The sequence below is a fragment of the Mchenga conophoros genome, linkage group LG17 (assembly GCF_057382185.1).
Source record: "Mchenga conophoros isolate Kocher_MC1m ecotype Shallow Benthic linkage group LG17, M_conophoros_male_GT1.1, whole genome shotgun sequence".
Classification (NCBI taxonomy): Eukaryota; Metazoa; Chordata; class Actinopteri; order Cichliformes; family Cichlidae; genus Mchenga; species Mchenga conophoros.
In genome coordinates this window covers 8,284,285-8,298,987 of record NC_140542.1, presented here as the reverse complement: position 1 = coordinate 8,298,987, position 14,703 = coordinate 8,284,285, and the positions used below count along the sequence as shown (strand labels likewise).

General features: G+C 40.8%; 1 protein-coding gene across 1 annotated transcript in view; it reads right to left on the bottom strand.

The window, feature by feature from the left end:
* syde2 (synapse defective 1, Rho GTPase, homolog 2 (C. elegans)) overlaps nucleotides 1-14,703 on the bottom strand; it is a 48,138-nt gene that overhangs the window by 19,374 nt on the left and 14,061 nt on the right. Inside the window, exon 4 of the mRNA XM_085251227.1 lies at nucleotides 5,771-6,906. Coding sequence (XP_085107353.1) covers nucleotides 5,771-6,906 — 1,136 coding nt within the window. The remainder of the gene's footprint in view (nucleotides 1-5,770; nucleotides 6,907-14,703) is intronic.

Genomic DNA, 14,703 nt, shown 5'->3' with positions numbered 1-14,703 from the left:
GATCAAGTTCTACGTCTGCACTCAGATAATGTCCTGGAAGGCAGCCATAAGTACTTTCTCAGAAAACTCACACGTCACAAACACCAGTCTGTTTTATCTCCAGAAAAGGGCGCCTCAATTTAACAACTGACCAAAAACCAAAAATGTATATGTTTCTAATAACACTATAAGCACTCACTTTTTTAAAGACACAGGAAGATGACTTGATGTAACAAAGAAATGCTGGACTAACAGAAAACCTTAAACTTAACACGTTCCCTATATTATCTTTTCCCCTCTACTTTCAGTTACTTTACACTAGCATCTTTATGCACTTTTTATTATTGTGATTTTGGATCCACTGTATCCATAGTTTAATTCTTTCACTCCTTTTCCAGTTATTCTGAACACATATTGCATGTTTGTGTGTAGAGGCTGCTATCCAGTACAGCCAAGAGAGAAATGTAGGCGAGACAAATAAATCTGAAATGAATGACCACTAAAGTACTGGCACTCTCTGAAACATGGTTGGAGACAGCACCTTAAAAGTCAGCCAACTGTCTCTGTGTCTATCTTTATCAGTCTAGAATTTGATAACAAAAGCCAACATGAGCTAATAAGGCCCAGTCGTCAAATGCTTGAATTTACAGAACACCGCAAAAGCACATTTATTGCTTGTAGTTTCAGCTTTTATAGTCAGAAGACTGAGTCTCTGTTGTCAACAGCAGTATCTATTTAAAGTTTGCTATGGTTAGCCACTATACCACAAATGGGTAAAATACAGCCCCAGGGCTCAAACCAGCTTGCAGCATCCTAAGAGGAAAACACGACAACCCCTAAATCTCAATGAAAGAAAGCATTATGCTAATGAATCTTTAGCAATGGGTCTTTACCATCTAACTGTAATAGAGAGAGTATGCAAACAAACTTACAGAAACTACAAGTCTAGAATATCAATTCAGAGGTGGCCATCTCGACATCAGCAAATAAGAATTTAAACAGCAAAGAAGAGAAACACCCTTCAATAATTTTAGGAGTGTTAATGTTTCATAGTTTGTTCACGAGAGAGAGAGAGCTCTGAGTACCTTCATTTTTGGCAACACACAGGAAACTGATCTGAGTAAATAAATGACTAAATAAATAACTACACATATCAAAAGTTAGGGATCTGATTTGATTCTGTTTGGTATATCAGAATATTTCGTTTTTAAATCACCAAATATTTGTATCGCTGTTAGAAATCCTTCCATTCAGCCCATTCATTGATGCACACACAACGTTTGGAGTAAATAATGAAACAAAAGTGCCTTAAACTAACAATGAAAGAGTAAGTCTTCTTGGTTTTTGTTCTTTTTTTCTTTTTTTTTAATGAAGACTTAGGCCAATATCCTATTTTACCACATTTAGCCAAATTTAAAGGATTCAATATAAGTCACTATTATGTCTCATGCTTCAATTCAACTGTCCAGTGTTTGGCCCTCTGCTTACTGCGTCTTAGCTCTGCTCAATCCAGCACTATGTATTGACAGTCAAACCAGAGGAAGAGGGATGTCACTGCAAAACCCCTTAGTGGAATAAAGGGACTAAATGTGCATTTCCTCCCTTATTAACTTTTCATCTCTAATAAGACAATTAGATCATTTATAGACTGGAATGAAAAAGGAGAAAAGCCTGTTCAGGCAGTCTGCCTGAGCTGGACTGTGTCAAAAACACTTTAAGATGCAAGTCTCACCTCTTTGGAGCCATTTGGCAACACCTCCAGGTAGTTACTTCTAAAACCCTATCTGAGAAAACACAAAGCTATTCATAAACTTTTACTTTAGTGGTCACCAGGACGTAAACACTGCATGTACAGAATCATTGTTATCAGTCAACAAAGGTCACTTTGTACCAAAAATAAGATTTAAAAAGGTTTTATTCCACCACAACTTATACTTCTACTATATATGTGCACCTGTGGACCCCAGAGCTATGCATACTCATCACTCCACATAACATTATCCTAACATATTTGCAACAGTCATGAGCCTGATGAGTCTCTCATGATATTCTGCTGCTGTAATAAATCATTTCCACAAAACTGACAATTGCAAAAGTAAAGACTTAAACACAGTATCGTAAAAGCAAAATTAACCTCCCACTCTGGAGACAACATGTTGAGGACCATTTTCCTGGACCATTTTCTCTTTATGAAACCTAACAGTAATACATGACACTAAATTAGCTGGCAAAGTGAAATGATCTTAGAGTTGACATCCTCATGAATGAATGGATAAACACTGAGATCTTCTAAAACCCAAGTGACAGCTCAGCATTAAAAATGAAAGGACTAAGCTATAAAGCATTTATGTTTCTTTACCTAAGGCTCCAGACTGTGACCTAAAGAAACTTGAGACATCTGATGTTTGTAACTCGGCACCAGCGCTCTCCTTGTTATGCTGGGATTAGGCCCGGCTACAGACATACCATAATTTCTCCTACATGTGTCTGTCTGGTATGTGGCATAGCAGACCAACTGGTGTGGTTGCCCTGGAAACGTGTTAAATCAGTGGGCTGTGAATGGCGGGTTGGGTCCGGTTCCTCACAAAACACACTTGCACACACACCGCCGGCCTTTCCGGGCTCCAGCGTAGGAGCGCTATAATGTCTCCCCCATCCCTCCAGAGCAGCTATTTGTGAACTCTCCTCGTCGAGTCCAGCAGCGTTTTTCTAAACCTCACATGAGAGGGAGTGAGGAGGACAGATTAGGCAGGGATTTGGCTTTGTATGCGAGTAAACAGAAGTCACTGGGCACAATGAACAACAAGTCCATTCAGAAAAAAACAAAAAAAAAAACAAAAAAGCGAAGGCTCTCTCTTTGGGGCAGAGCTGAGTGCAGGCGGGGAACAGCTGTTAGCAAAAAAAGGACTTAAGAACTGTGGCCTCTGGGCAGCACAACAGGCACCACTAGCCAACCCTATATGTAGAAATGAGATCCAGAGGAAAGATGATGTCTGGTGATGTGGAGGGGTCAGAAGCTTTTTTTCTTGGTTTAGGAATATCTTTAATATTTTAAACAACAAAGAGTTAAAGGACAGAAAGAAAAGTGCATTTAATTGACTTTGGGGTATTTATGTGGGCGTATTCTCTGCATACAAAGACACACACATGATGGGAGATGACATGGGCAAAACTTAATATGCTAATTATTTTATCAGGCAGTCAGCAATCAGTAATATTTTTTTGTTTATAAAATATAAACGTAATTGTGAAAAATACCTACTGACATTTCATGTGTGTGACATAGTATTAATCAATACTAAGTAATACTAATAATTAAAGCACAAAAAGATCGAAACTTTCACAACAGCTTGTTGAATTCGGGGTCATGGTAGGGATAGAGCCTGTCTCACCTATCACAGATTGTTGTGTACACCCTAGACAGATTACGAGTCTGTTACATGGCTAACACAGAGAGACACACAACCACCACTCGCCCACATTTACACCTAAAAATTTTAGAAACATTAATTTTCCAAGCATGCATGTCTTTGAGCTATGGGAGGAAGCCGGCATGCCCGTAGAAGAAATATCCATGCATAGGGAGAACATGAAGTAGTAAACTTTATGCTGCTCTCATAATTGAGTCTCTTAGCCACAATAATTACAACACTTGTGTCAAAACAAAGTGTCTTAATATTTCCAGCTTCTGGGCCTTGAGTGTGGATTGAAGGAAGTATTAAGGAAGCACACAGTTAAAGACTGTTGTGTAAATTTACCATCATCCACTGAGAAAATAAAATCACTTAAAGCAAAAAAAAAAAATGCTCTTAAAAGGTACATCTCAAGTTGTAGAAGGGTTTTTCTTGTCATGTCAAGTATAAAAAAGAGCTTGTCGATTCATTCATTCATTGAGAATGGAAGTCAGACAACAGCATCAGAAAATCTGTCTCACTCTGCCTCTCACTCATGGGATCGGCCTCCACAACCCTGAATCAATAAGCAGTTAAGAACTGAATAACCAGTTAAGATAGCATAAGTAAGATTGTTGCTTATATCATCACTGCTAGATGACATAAACTGTCATTTTCGAAAAGAATCTTCATGGAACAATTACGTAATCAAGATCTATGTATGAAAGCTCCAAGGCACTGCCTTTAAAGGACAGATGAAGTCACAATGATTAAATGAAAAGTCTGTTTAAAAAAACCCTTCTGTTCTGTATAAAGGCATGCATCTGAATAGCTGCTCCTAACATGTCCCAATATCTGTGTGCATCATATATGACATGTATAAAAGCTCTTTTTAAAAACACATCCCCCTGTCTTTAAAGCACTCTGAGTGCTCCCATACATAGCATGAGTTGCAGTCTTTTCAAAACACTCACAAACAACCAGCATCTCGCAGAAGCCCAGAGGACACACAATTCTAAGAGACTTTGAGAGAAAGTCTCCATGAAGCCATTTGAAAAGGCGCAATGCTACACATCTAGCCATACGTGCTTTGGTGACACAACCTGCAAATTCCTCTGGGATCTGGTGTCATCCTCATCGTGAACTCTATCTGCCTGCAGCCTGGAGGAGCTCTTACACTTGATCTCAGACTGATAGCATGTACAAAGGCTGCTCTGCATCTTTGTGAAGAAACAAAGGCAGCAAAACAGCTGCGAGGGACAGACGACAAACACTGTCAGACTGAGTGAAGGAGAAGCAGAGACTGATATCACAGCACAGAATTACAGAGTGAATGAGGCAGTGCTTACCATCAGACTCACATCTTATATTTGTGTATACCGCACAAATATCCCTAAACCAATTTAACACTGCACTTTAACACTGTCTGACTCACAGAAAGTGAAAAGTTAAAAAAGAAGACTAAAACGAAGCTGTAGGTGATTGAGAGCTGTATTTCTCTTCCTGTTTAAATGTCAGTGCAATTCAACCACCAGTCAGGCTTTCAGACGTGTTGCTAATATGCAACCTTAAGTTTTAAGCCACAGGCTTACTGGAGATGGAGAGTAAAAAACTGTTTACTGGAGCTCAAATGAATAAATTTCTCCAATTTATTATAAATTGGAAGGTTTGCTGCTACTACTTCTGCTGTACTGCCGTAGGTGGTAGAAGACAGAGTCTAATATAATGCACAGGCACCAAAAGTTTGCCTATTGAACCTTGCATGCCCCTCTAGAGAGATCAGTCAAGAACACTCTAGAGGGGCAAGCAAGGCACTACCATTGGCCCTTGCATGCCCCTCTAGAGTGATGAGCCAAAAACAGTGGTCAGACGTTATTATTGCTGCTGTCTCAGTTCTAATTAGGAGAAACGCTTCTTCCTCTTTGTGCTCTCTCTATGCTGGCTGTCAAAGGCCTCATGAACTCTCATTTCCTCTGTCACTCCTGCTATGACTACAGCAACCTCTTAACTCTGAGCCTCTTTCTCTGAATAAAAGAGCCAGTTGCCTCAGGAAGCCAGAAACTCCGTGACATCATTAAGTGTGCTACGTCTCCTCTGTCCATTCAGTTCATGCCAGTTATTGAGCCTTCCTGATGGCTGCAGGGTGTGTGCTCATTTCATGGAGCTAAAAAGATGCTGTGAATGTGGAATTATTCCTCCAGCCATTCTTTCCCTCCTATTTTAAAAATTATTTCTAAAATTGGACATTACCAGCCTTATTTAAAAATGAATCTGACTCATTAGAGAAGAGGATTAGACTATATATATATAAGCATGTTTCAAAACAGAGATATTGTACTTTTATTCTTATTTTTTTGACAAAAATTATTTGGGGAAAACGAGAACAGAATTACACTCACCTGACAGCCTCTCTTCTCGATTTCATTGATGCATTTGCTTATAAGAAGTGGTACCATCAGTCCTGAATTTTCCCTCTCCACCACTCGCCACACCTCCACACCAAACACCTGTGGCTCCCTGTCTCCATCTGGACCACCGTTCAATGAGTTCTGCCACTGCTCCATCAGACTCAGCTTGACATAGATAACTCCACGTGGCTCCAGCTTTACCGCCAGCTGGTGGGAACGTGTCACTCTGAAGAGAGCAGGCAGTACCACTGTGCCATGGCAGCAAACACGGTTGCGTCTGGGTGTGGGCTCCCAGCTGAACACTACCAGCTTCAGATGTTGGGCATTCTCCAGCTCAATGTTGAAGGTGTGGTCCATATCTAAAAAGGTTGTTCGGCAGGTGAGGAGAGCGGTTCGTGCTTTGTTAACCGAGTCCACCTGGATGGCACAGTAGACATCTCTAGAGTCAATACGTGGGGGTTTGAGGTCCTCTGCTCCATAAAAATGCAGACTCATCAGTCCTGAGATGTACTGGCTGCACTTGGGCTGCTCTGAGAAGCTGTAATGACGGAAAGCATCAATGTCCAGCTCTGTGCCGTTGATTCTGGAGTTTCCACCTCCTCCTTCTGTATCCTTGCCTTTTCCTCCCTTCCCCTCTCCAGACCCATGTTTGCCAGATTTGGCCACCAGCTCTGGCGAGTCACCATCGCTGAGGTAGCCACCTTTACTGGCAGACTTTGAGCTACCACTGCTTTTCTTCTTATAAAAGCTGTGCTGTGTGGACACACTGCTATCCAGGTGGTAGCGTGAGATCACATTACGGCTAGCCTGCCCACCCCCAGATGAAGCTAACCGAGGAGGCCCTGAAGTCTGCAAGACAACCTCTGACCCGCTGCCATTTGCTTTTGGAGAATGGGCCCTCGGTTCTAGCTGACTGCTTCCATTGCTGCTGCTGTTGTTTTGGGTCCCCTTGACGCTGAGCTTACGGCTTAGCTCTGGGAGTTTCTTCATCTTCATGGAGATCTTCCTGACGGTACGTGGGGACTTGATCTTGTCTGGGAACGACCAGTTGATTGAGCTGCTCTTCTTGGCCGGGTTTGGGCTGGAGGGAGGTGAAAAGCTGGCGGTGTTGGGCAGGTCAAGACAATCTACAAAGGAAATGACAGGACAAGAGAAAATGTGATTATTCTTTCTTTGTATTTTCATGTTTATTTAGTCATTAAGGTTGTATTGGTACCACACAGGTGCAGGAATAGGGAGTGCAGAGTTTGTGTAGTATTGAAAGAAATAGACAGGTAACCATCAGTCACAAATTCTTTAGGTTACTGGTTCCCCAGGATAATTTTACTTAGATATAGACAGGAAAAAAAATATTTAAAATCAAAGGCGTGAACCATAATTTACAGGAAAGTGCTACACCCTCACAGCACATCATCAAGTGATTAGGTTTACATGAAACCCAGTAATCCAGTGACAGACACATATGGGAGGCAACGCTTCATATAAACACTTCAGCACTTTATAATACAGCTACAGTCTATATATGTAGACCCAAGCTATGTTCAAGATAATTAACGGTTATGATGAAAAGGGTTGCTGAAACGGATGTAATATTAAAAATTTTAATATCTTTCTGAGGTCTCTTTGCAATATATCGTATTAATTCAACTAAGCACGATGGAAATTTTAGTGGAATCTCATTACGCTTCCAAAAGAAAGAAAAGCAGGGAAATGTCTTTCCGGAGACACCAGCTGCTTCAGGGCTGAGGTAGAATTACTCAGTCATTATTCAAGCTGGAAGATATCCATTTGGGGTTGACCTTGTAGGCAGCTCTCGCCTACCTTGATGTCTAAATGAACATGAAGATTTCTGTGTCTATAGAGTGTCTGACGACCACTGTTTAGTCTACAGGACTTAAGCTTTCATCATGATTTTCTTGTATGGCAAATAATTCAAATATTTTGGTCTATTTTGGAGAATTTGCAGTAGAATTTAAGTTCAATACGGACACAGCTGTTAAGGCTAATGTGTTACCAGTTACCATTTTTGGTCTCTTTACTTGCTATAAACTTAAACAGTTATTCCCTACCAGTCATTGGTACTAACATCAGTCGCTCTGTCTCCTTTCTGTCCTCTGGGTCTGTCTGAGCCTTCTTGGTTGAAATAGCTGACTGTATCTGAAAGCAATGCCAATGACTGACAAAAACCCCAAAAGAATTAGCTGCAGGCTCTGCTATTAGGAACTCACAACACAAGCCACCCATTTCAGATCCAGGAATCTGATTCATAGTTCATTTGAATTTTGAACACTTTCTTGTACTGACAACAGCCCATTTGTATATTCTTTCTATTGGTTTGAATTCAGGTCCCCACAGCCAAACACACTGTAATCTTCCAAGCCCCAAAAATCTACCTGGCAAAAAAACGGAACGAGCTGACACAGAGTCAGCTACGATTTGAGTGATTAAAGTGGAATATGTCAAATTATGAGCATCCTGCCTAGTCTGCCCTACAGGAAGCTTGAACCTGACTTACATAACTATTTTCTGCTTTCAGCACTCCTTTAACAAGATTTCCTCCATGGCTTACCTGCCTTTTTTAACTAAAGAGCTGATACCTCACTGCATGGGTCATGGAAGATTAAAGCTGAAACACATGATTCAGAGAAGGAATTTACTTTTTGAAGGTCTTTTGATGAGTGTTTTTAGATCTGGCCTAGATATTAAGCAACACGAGTGAATAGCTCCTCAGTGTTGGCACTGAGAAGCTATTCAACCCATTCACACTATATTGTATTGAGTTGAGACTCCTTGTTTAAGCCACTAATGTAGTTTTGGCTAATTACTTTCTCTGAATAAACTCTGGAAACAAATAGTGATGTAAGAGACAGAACAAATATGGAGAGAGCGACAAAGTGAACAGAGGAAGAAGCAAAGAGCGCCTGATCCTGCCAACTTCACCAGTTCTATTTTTCTGAGGGAACCCGCTGTGCTATTCTGGGGTGAGGGCCCACGGGTGAAAAGAGGGAGGCAGAGGAGGTGCAACAGGATGGAGAGAAGGGTAAGATGGGGGGCAGGAGCAGGGCAGGGTGTAGCCGACAGATGAGGGACAAAGGCACCCCTTGTCCAGGCACTCCGAGGTCTAGATGGACGACTGGAAGGCTGGCAAGCCCACTGGTGAATGTACAAAATGAACACGGCTGTTCTCTCACATTCCTCATCAAACCATGTTTACACTCCTTTTAGCCCAGCTCAGTAGCCTTCCTTGTCACAGCTTCCTGCCTATAATAGACATAGAGGTGCTCTAAGATGGGAAAAAACGGGTGGAGACCACTGGTAGTGCAAATACACCAAACATCAGGGGTAGTATACAGAGAGCTTTTGGGAGGAGTTTAGAAGTGAAATTCCTCGTGAAAAAACTATTTTGTTCTCTTATAATCTGATTTACAGTGCGGATCAGATAGAGTACAACTAGAACCCGTATTGGATTGAACCCACGGGTTTTTGTATTTGGTAAACATGCATTTAATACAGGCTGTACATAAACATTGAGAATTGTCACTTAATTTACAGTAAAAACAATCCTGTCTCTTGTTTAAAGTGGTAACAATACAGCCACAGGAAAACAACACATGTCAGGCAATATCCTTGCTAAAATAGGCATATGGCTATTTGTTTTACAACACTTTATATAAGACTAAGCATATATCTGATTAAGGAAAGTAACTGTACCGTTGCTGTCGAGACAATGCTTGTACTACTAGAACCAAACATGGTATTACATTAATTATAATATTGTAGATTCTGCTAATCTCTTAGTTTGGGCAGCCTCAACATGTTCAAGTTAAGCTTGAAGGCAAAATGCACCAGCGTCAAAAGATTAATATGAGAAATATCTGAGCAAGATTATATAAACAAGGATATTTTTAATAATTGTGTAGGAGCATCATGATTAGTGTTTATAATATCAGTGATTTTTAAAAGTGAAATATTGGCATTGTGTTATTAACACAGATAGCTGATATTAGCTACACTTTTATGCGGCATCCGTGCACACGTCTTGAGTTTTGAATTTGAATGAAAACGTTTGTTTCTAATCAAACTGTCATCCCAGTAATTATTGAACATGTGCCAGTGCAGTAAGGACAGCTGTTGCATCATTGCTGAATTAAAACACAGGACAGTAGAAACACAGCACCCACGTTTTATGACCTACATTAGCTCATTTACCTCACTAACAAATGCCTTCACCTTCTAGAGCGAGAATCATCAGTTCTCTGCTGCTGTCACATTCTTTGGATAATCAACATGGACCGAGGCAACACACACTAATCCTAAAGGTAATAACACTTGCACTGTGTGACTGTGGCACATACACACACATGAAAGCTGTGTCTGTAGCCTCTGGCCTTGTGGCAGCAGCCAGCAGGGTAACGTGACACCTCACAAGCTTAGGTTCAGGGGCGATGACTTGACACCCAGCCCTCCAGGGCCATGTTCTTAGGTCAAAGGGCAAAAGGTCTGCATTCTTCTGGAGGACACCTGAGCTGGCTAACTGTGTCAACCTCCAACATTTTATCATGGACATGCACCCACCGTATTACTGTAACACAAAGCAAGAGTGCTTTCATAAAAACACGCATAAGCACATGCCTTTCCTGATCCTGCTGCCCTCGGCCACTGACACCTCTTAACAAAGCTCAGGAATTTATGGCGATGCTTTATCACAGTACTGGCACCAGACAGGTGTAAGAATAGGGAGTGTAGGGTGTGGGTGCATGCGAGGGAAAAACAGTTCATTGCCAAATACACCTGACAGCAGACATAAGATAACCAAGATGGAAATAATAGCGAGACAATATGAAGTGTCTTGCAATTAAACAATTATCAGGCACCTGGTCAGCAAGAATGTGAGACTGTGTATTAGCCGTGTGTGTCTGACAGTGAACATGAGAGAGACTATTTGCTCTGCATATACTCTGATAAGCCTTGGAGGGAGACAATAATCTGGAGTTCAAGATTGTAAAATTGCTGGTATTCACTTGAGTGCATGTGCCCGTACAAGCACGTCTGCCAAATGTGCATGTGTTAATTAACTGTTGAAACAAAAAGGACCAGGTTGTGCTAACAAACAAGGGGAGTGTAAATAAACTGGTGAATGGCATACTTGTCCTGTAGTTTCTTTACCCGGTGACCGAAGCTCAGCTTTAAGCCGCTTCCTCTCCCCCTTGGCTCCAAATCATTCGGTGTTGGAAGGCCTTTCAGCGGCTGCAGGAGCAGGGCCGTTTCATTACAATGGTTACAAAACCTCTGCTAATATATCCAAGCATGCAGTCCTCCTCGCTAGCACAACATGGCCCCCTGCCAAAGCACTCCTCATGTAGCCTCACTCGCCTACTGCTGCTGGCCTTTTCTTCCTCAGCTGTAACTCAAATGACAGAGAGGCTGCTAATTCTAGTCAGCCTGCAGCCACATCGGTCTCACTACACTGCCTCGAGTGAAAAACATACTAGAAGATATGTGGTAACTGTTGACATGCAACTCCTTTTTTATCTAAAAATAGACATAAAAAAAAAACCATGTACTGCACAGATATAATAAATGCAGTAAAAAAATATCAAATGCTCATCACATAGGGTAAGTGAAGAACGTTACTCAGAGACCAAGTGATTTGATAGCAACGTATAACACAGCTAAAGCAAGAATGAGAGAAAATGCCGCTGCTAGCATCAGAATTAAATTTCATTCATGGACTTAGCCACCGTGAAATCACCATTTCACTTGTGGGAGGTTTTTTTTTGAAAGTTCAATGTTAGCATTTTGGCAGCCACCATATTTTGGAAGCCTAGAAGTGACCATTATTGGAAAAGAGGGCAGAATGCTAAGTTATCAACTAAAGCTAGCAACTAGAGCTGTACCATACTGTCCACAATAATGCCGTGGTTATCAATGATATGGGAACACAATGAGTTCACACTGACTGGAAGCAGCGTGCCAGCATACAATGATGATTTAGTACCTACGAAGGGAGCCACCATGATAACCTCCAACAAAGCGTGAGAGAACAAACAAATTATTATCATTTGGGACAGAAGCAGAAGAACACAGAGTCTTCAGTGATAGTAGCTCATTGGATAAAAAAGAATGGAAAACAGCTCTCACTTTGTTTGCCCTAATGCTACTGCTGCTTTACGATAGCTCCGGTAAGTGATAAAACATTATTCAGTGGGTTTTTTTCTTCAACATTGTCATAAATATAATTATCACAAATGTCCTTGAAATATTACGATATGCTATATCTCCCACCTCTTCTAGCAAGCTTGGTTAGCATAGCCTGTATAGTTGAGTCATACACTGTGCATCCCGATTCAGGCGCTACATCCTTCACATCTGGAAGCTGCTTACAGCATAGCAAGGCAATGAATGTGGCCCACAAATAGGCCCTTATTTTCCCAGGTGGATGCACTGGGTGGATCCTTCATGGTCCGCTTGATCCCAAGATTGGTAACTGTTGGTTTTTTTTAATGTTTAAAAAAAATAGCAATGGTTCAAGCAAAGTGGTCTAGGAATTCTCTTTTAATAAGTAAGTATTGTATTTCATATCACTCAAATATCCACCAGTACAAATGTTGAAATAACAAAGAAGCGCTAAATTTTGCTAACAGTATTGGTTATGCGAGTTGCTACTTGATGCAGTTCAGGTCCTACATGCTTTAAAATTATTTACTTTATAATGTAAGTGGTTCAAAAGCTGACTTTAATTGTACCTGGATTTAATCTTAATTTATACCAATAATACATCTTGGTTTTCACTCAGCTAGTTTTTAAAAATTAAAATGATGGTCAAGAGGTATAGCACAGTGACTCAAATTTACATAGGTGAAGCCTAAGACAGCCACCAGCTACCGTCCACCGTCTGCTGACACAAACAACCCATTCGGTCACAAACAGGAGCTGAAGTGTGAGAGAAGGTCAAACGCTACACTCAAACTAGCTATCCTGTTTAAGGAGCCTAATTATTTTATTGGACAGCACTGTGTTCATGGAGTCAGATAATTAATTATGAAGCAATACAATGAATTTATTCCTTGTGAGGATTTTTTACTTTTAATATAATATATGAGCTTTGGTTTAGAATTGTGCTTGGAAAAAAACTATCAAGATTAAGACATTACATAGGCTCTGGAAAATTGTGATGGACATCTTTGAAGTTTTGAATTTTTGTAGTTGGAAGAAAACTAATCAAGTTAGAAAAGAGTCGTAAAGCTTTATGAACTACCTTTGTGTGACTTATGACCTCCAATTTATGTATATTTAGTTACAGTATATAAAAATTCTGCTTTCACTAATGTTTTCTCCCCTAAAAACAGAGACCAGAAAAGTTTTCCACAGCTGCTCTGGTGCTGAAATGAAGAACAGAGCAGAAAGAGAGAGCTATGAGAAAACTATGTGACCTGAACTTCACATCTAACATCCGGCTAAGGAATCTGGTTTTGAAGTGCGGCCCTCACAAAGTTGTTGACTTCCTCCAGACCCAACCATGCAATCGTCAGCATAGATTAGGTTCCCAGTTTCAGCTCAGAGGCGTGAGCTCTCTGTAACTTGCAACCAGGGCCAACTCTCAAACTCAACTGCCAGTGTGACCAAAACATCCCCCAGAAATAGCTCTGATCCCATTCTGAGTGCTGGCCAAGTCAGATTCCCCAAACAGGCGCTAAAGGGAACAGCAGATTGGGAACACAGCAAGCTCACCACCCCCAAAGTCCATCAATCATTATTCTCCATACAAATAGAGCATTGAAATGGACAAAAAGTCACTCAATAGGCAGCACACGAGGAGTCTGGAGTGTATCCGGTGAGAGGGAAAAGAACCAGCCAGCCGAACAGAAGAAAACCATGGTCGCAAAGAGTCATCTACATCTGCACGGCTTCATTAATTCAACAGATGCCCCTATTCACACTCAATCAATGAAGGGACTGTCAAATTTCTAAACCGGCAGATAAAGTGGTGTCTGTACGGTCTCATTTTCACAATGAATTGGAAACAGAAAACAGAAAAGATGAAAAAAGTTGAGAGTGACAGAGAGGCTGGACTGAAGAAGTCTGGGGCAGCACTCTTCTTGAATTTTTTTTTTTTTTTGTAGTTAAAACCTTTGTAAATCCTAGATCAAAGAATATATCGTAAGTGGCACGGGCACATTTAGAAAATGTGGCCAACCAACCCATTACGTGGTAACTTAAACACAAATACAGTAGATGTGATAAAAGATATGGCTCATGGTGGCGGTTATAGTGATGTTACTACCAACAAACATGTGTCTTTGCTGAGGTTTAGTTAAACATATTATTACCTATAAAGAGCCACAGTAACATACAAATTGCTATAACTAGGTTGGAGGAGGTTTTAGCCCTTTAAAATGTGGAGTCCAAGACCACATTTTTAATAACGCTGGGAGTGATGGGAATGGTCACAATGGTAAAGCTGAGGCTTCAAAACCGCTCTTCAGAAACCAACAGCTGATGCTACAGTAAACCCTCTTATCCAAATATAGTCTCTGTAAACTCCAGAAATAAGCAAGACAAAACGGTCAGTATTGGGATTCAGAATTCTAGACCACAAACCAATATTCAACATGATGGTGGTGATGCCAAACATTTACACACAATCTATAATAAACACTGAAAACAGGTAACAAAAAGCAACTTCAACTGGCTCCGTTCAGCAGAAAAGAAATGTGCTTACCAACACTTCTAAAGCTAGACATTTCTGCCTGTTCACAATCTTTCAGCTAAGTTGACCTGAAGGGTTTGAGAGTAATCAATCAATCTTCCGACTCTGCAAAATTGGGGAACGGCTGCAAGCAATCGACGGCAACCACATGAAAAAAGTGCCGATGCGTTTCCCTCAAAGCTATAAAATGCCAAAGTAAGTAATATGTTAATCA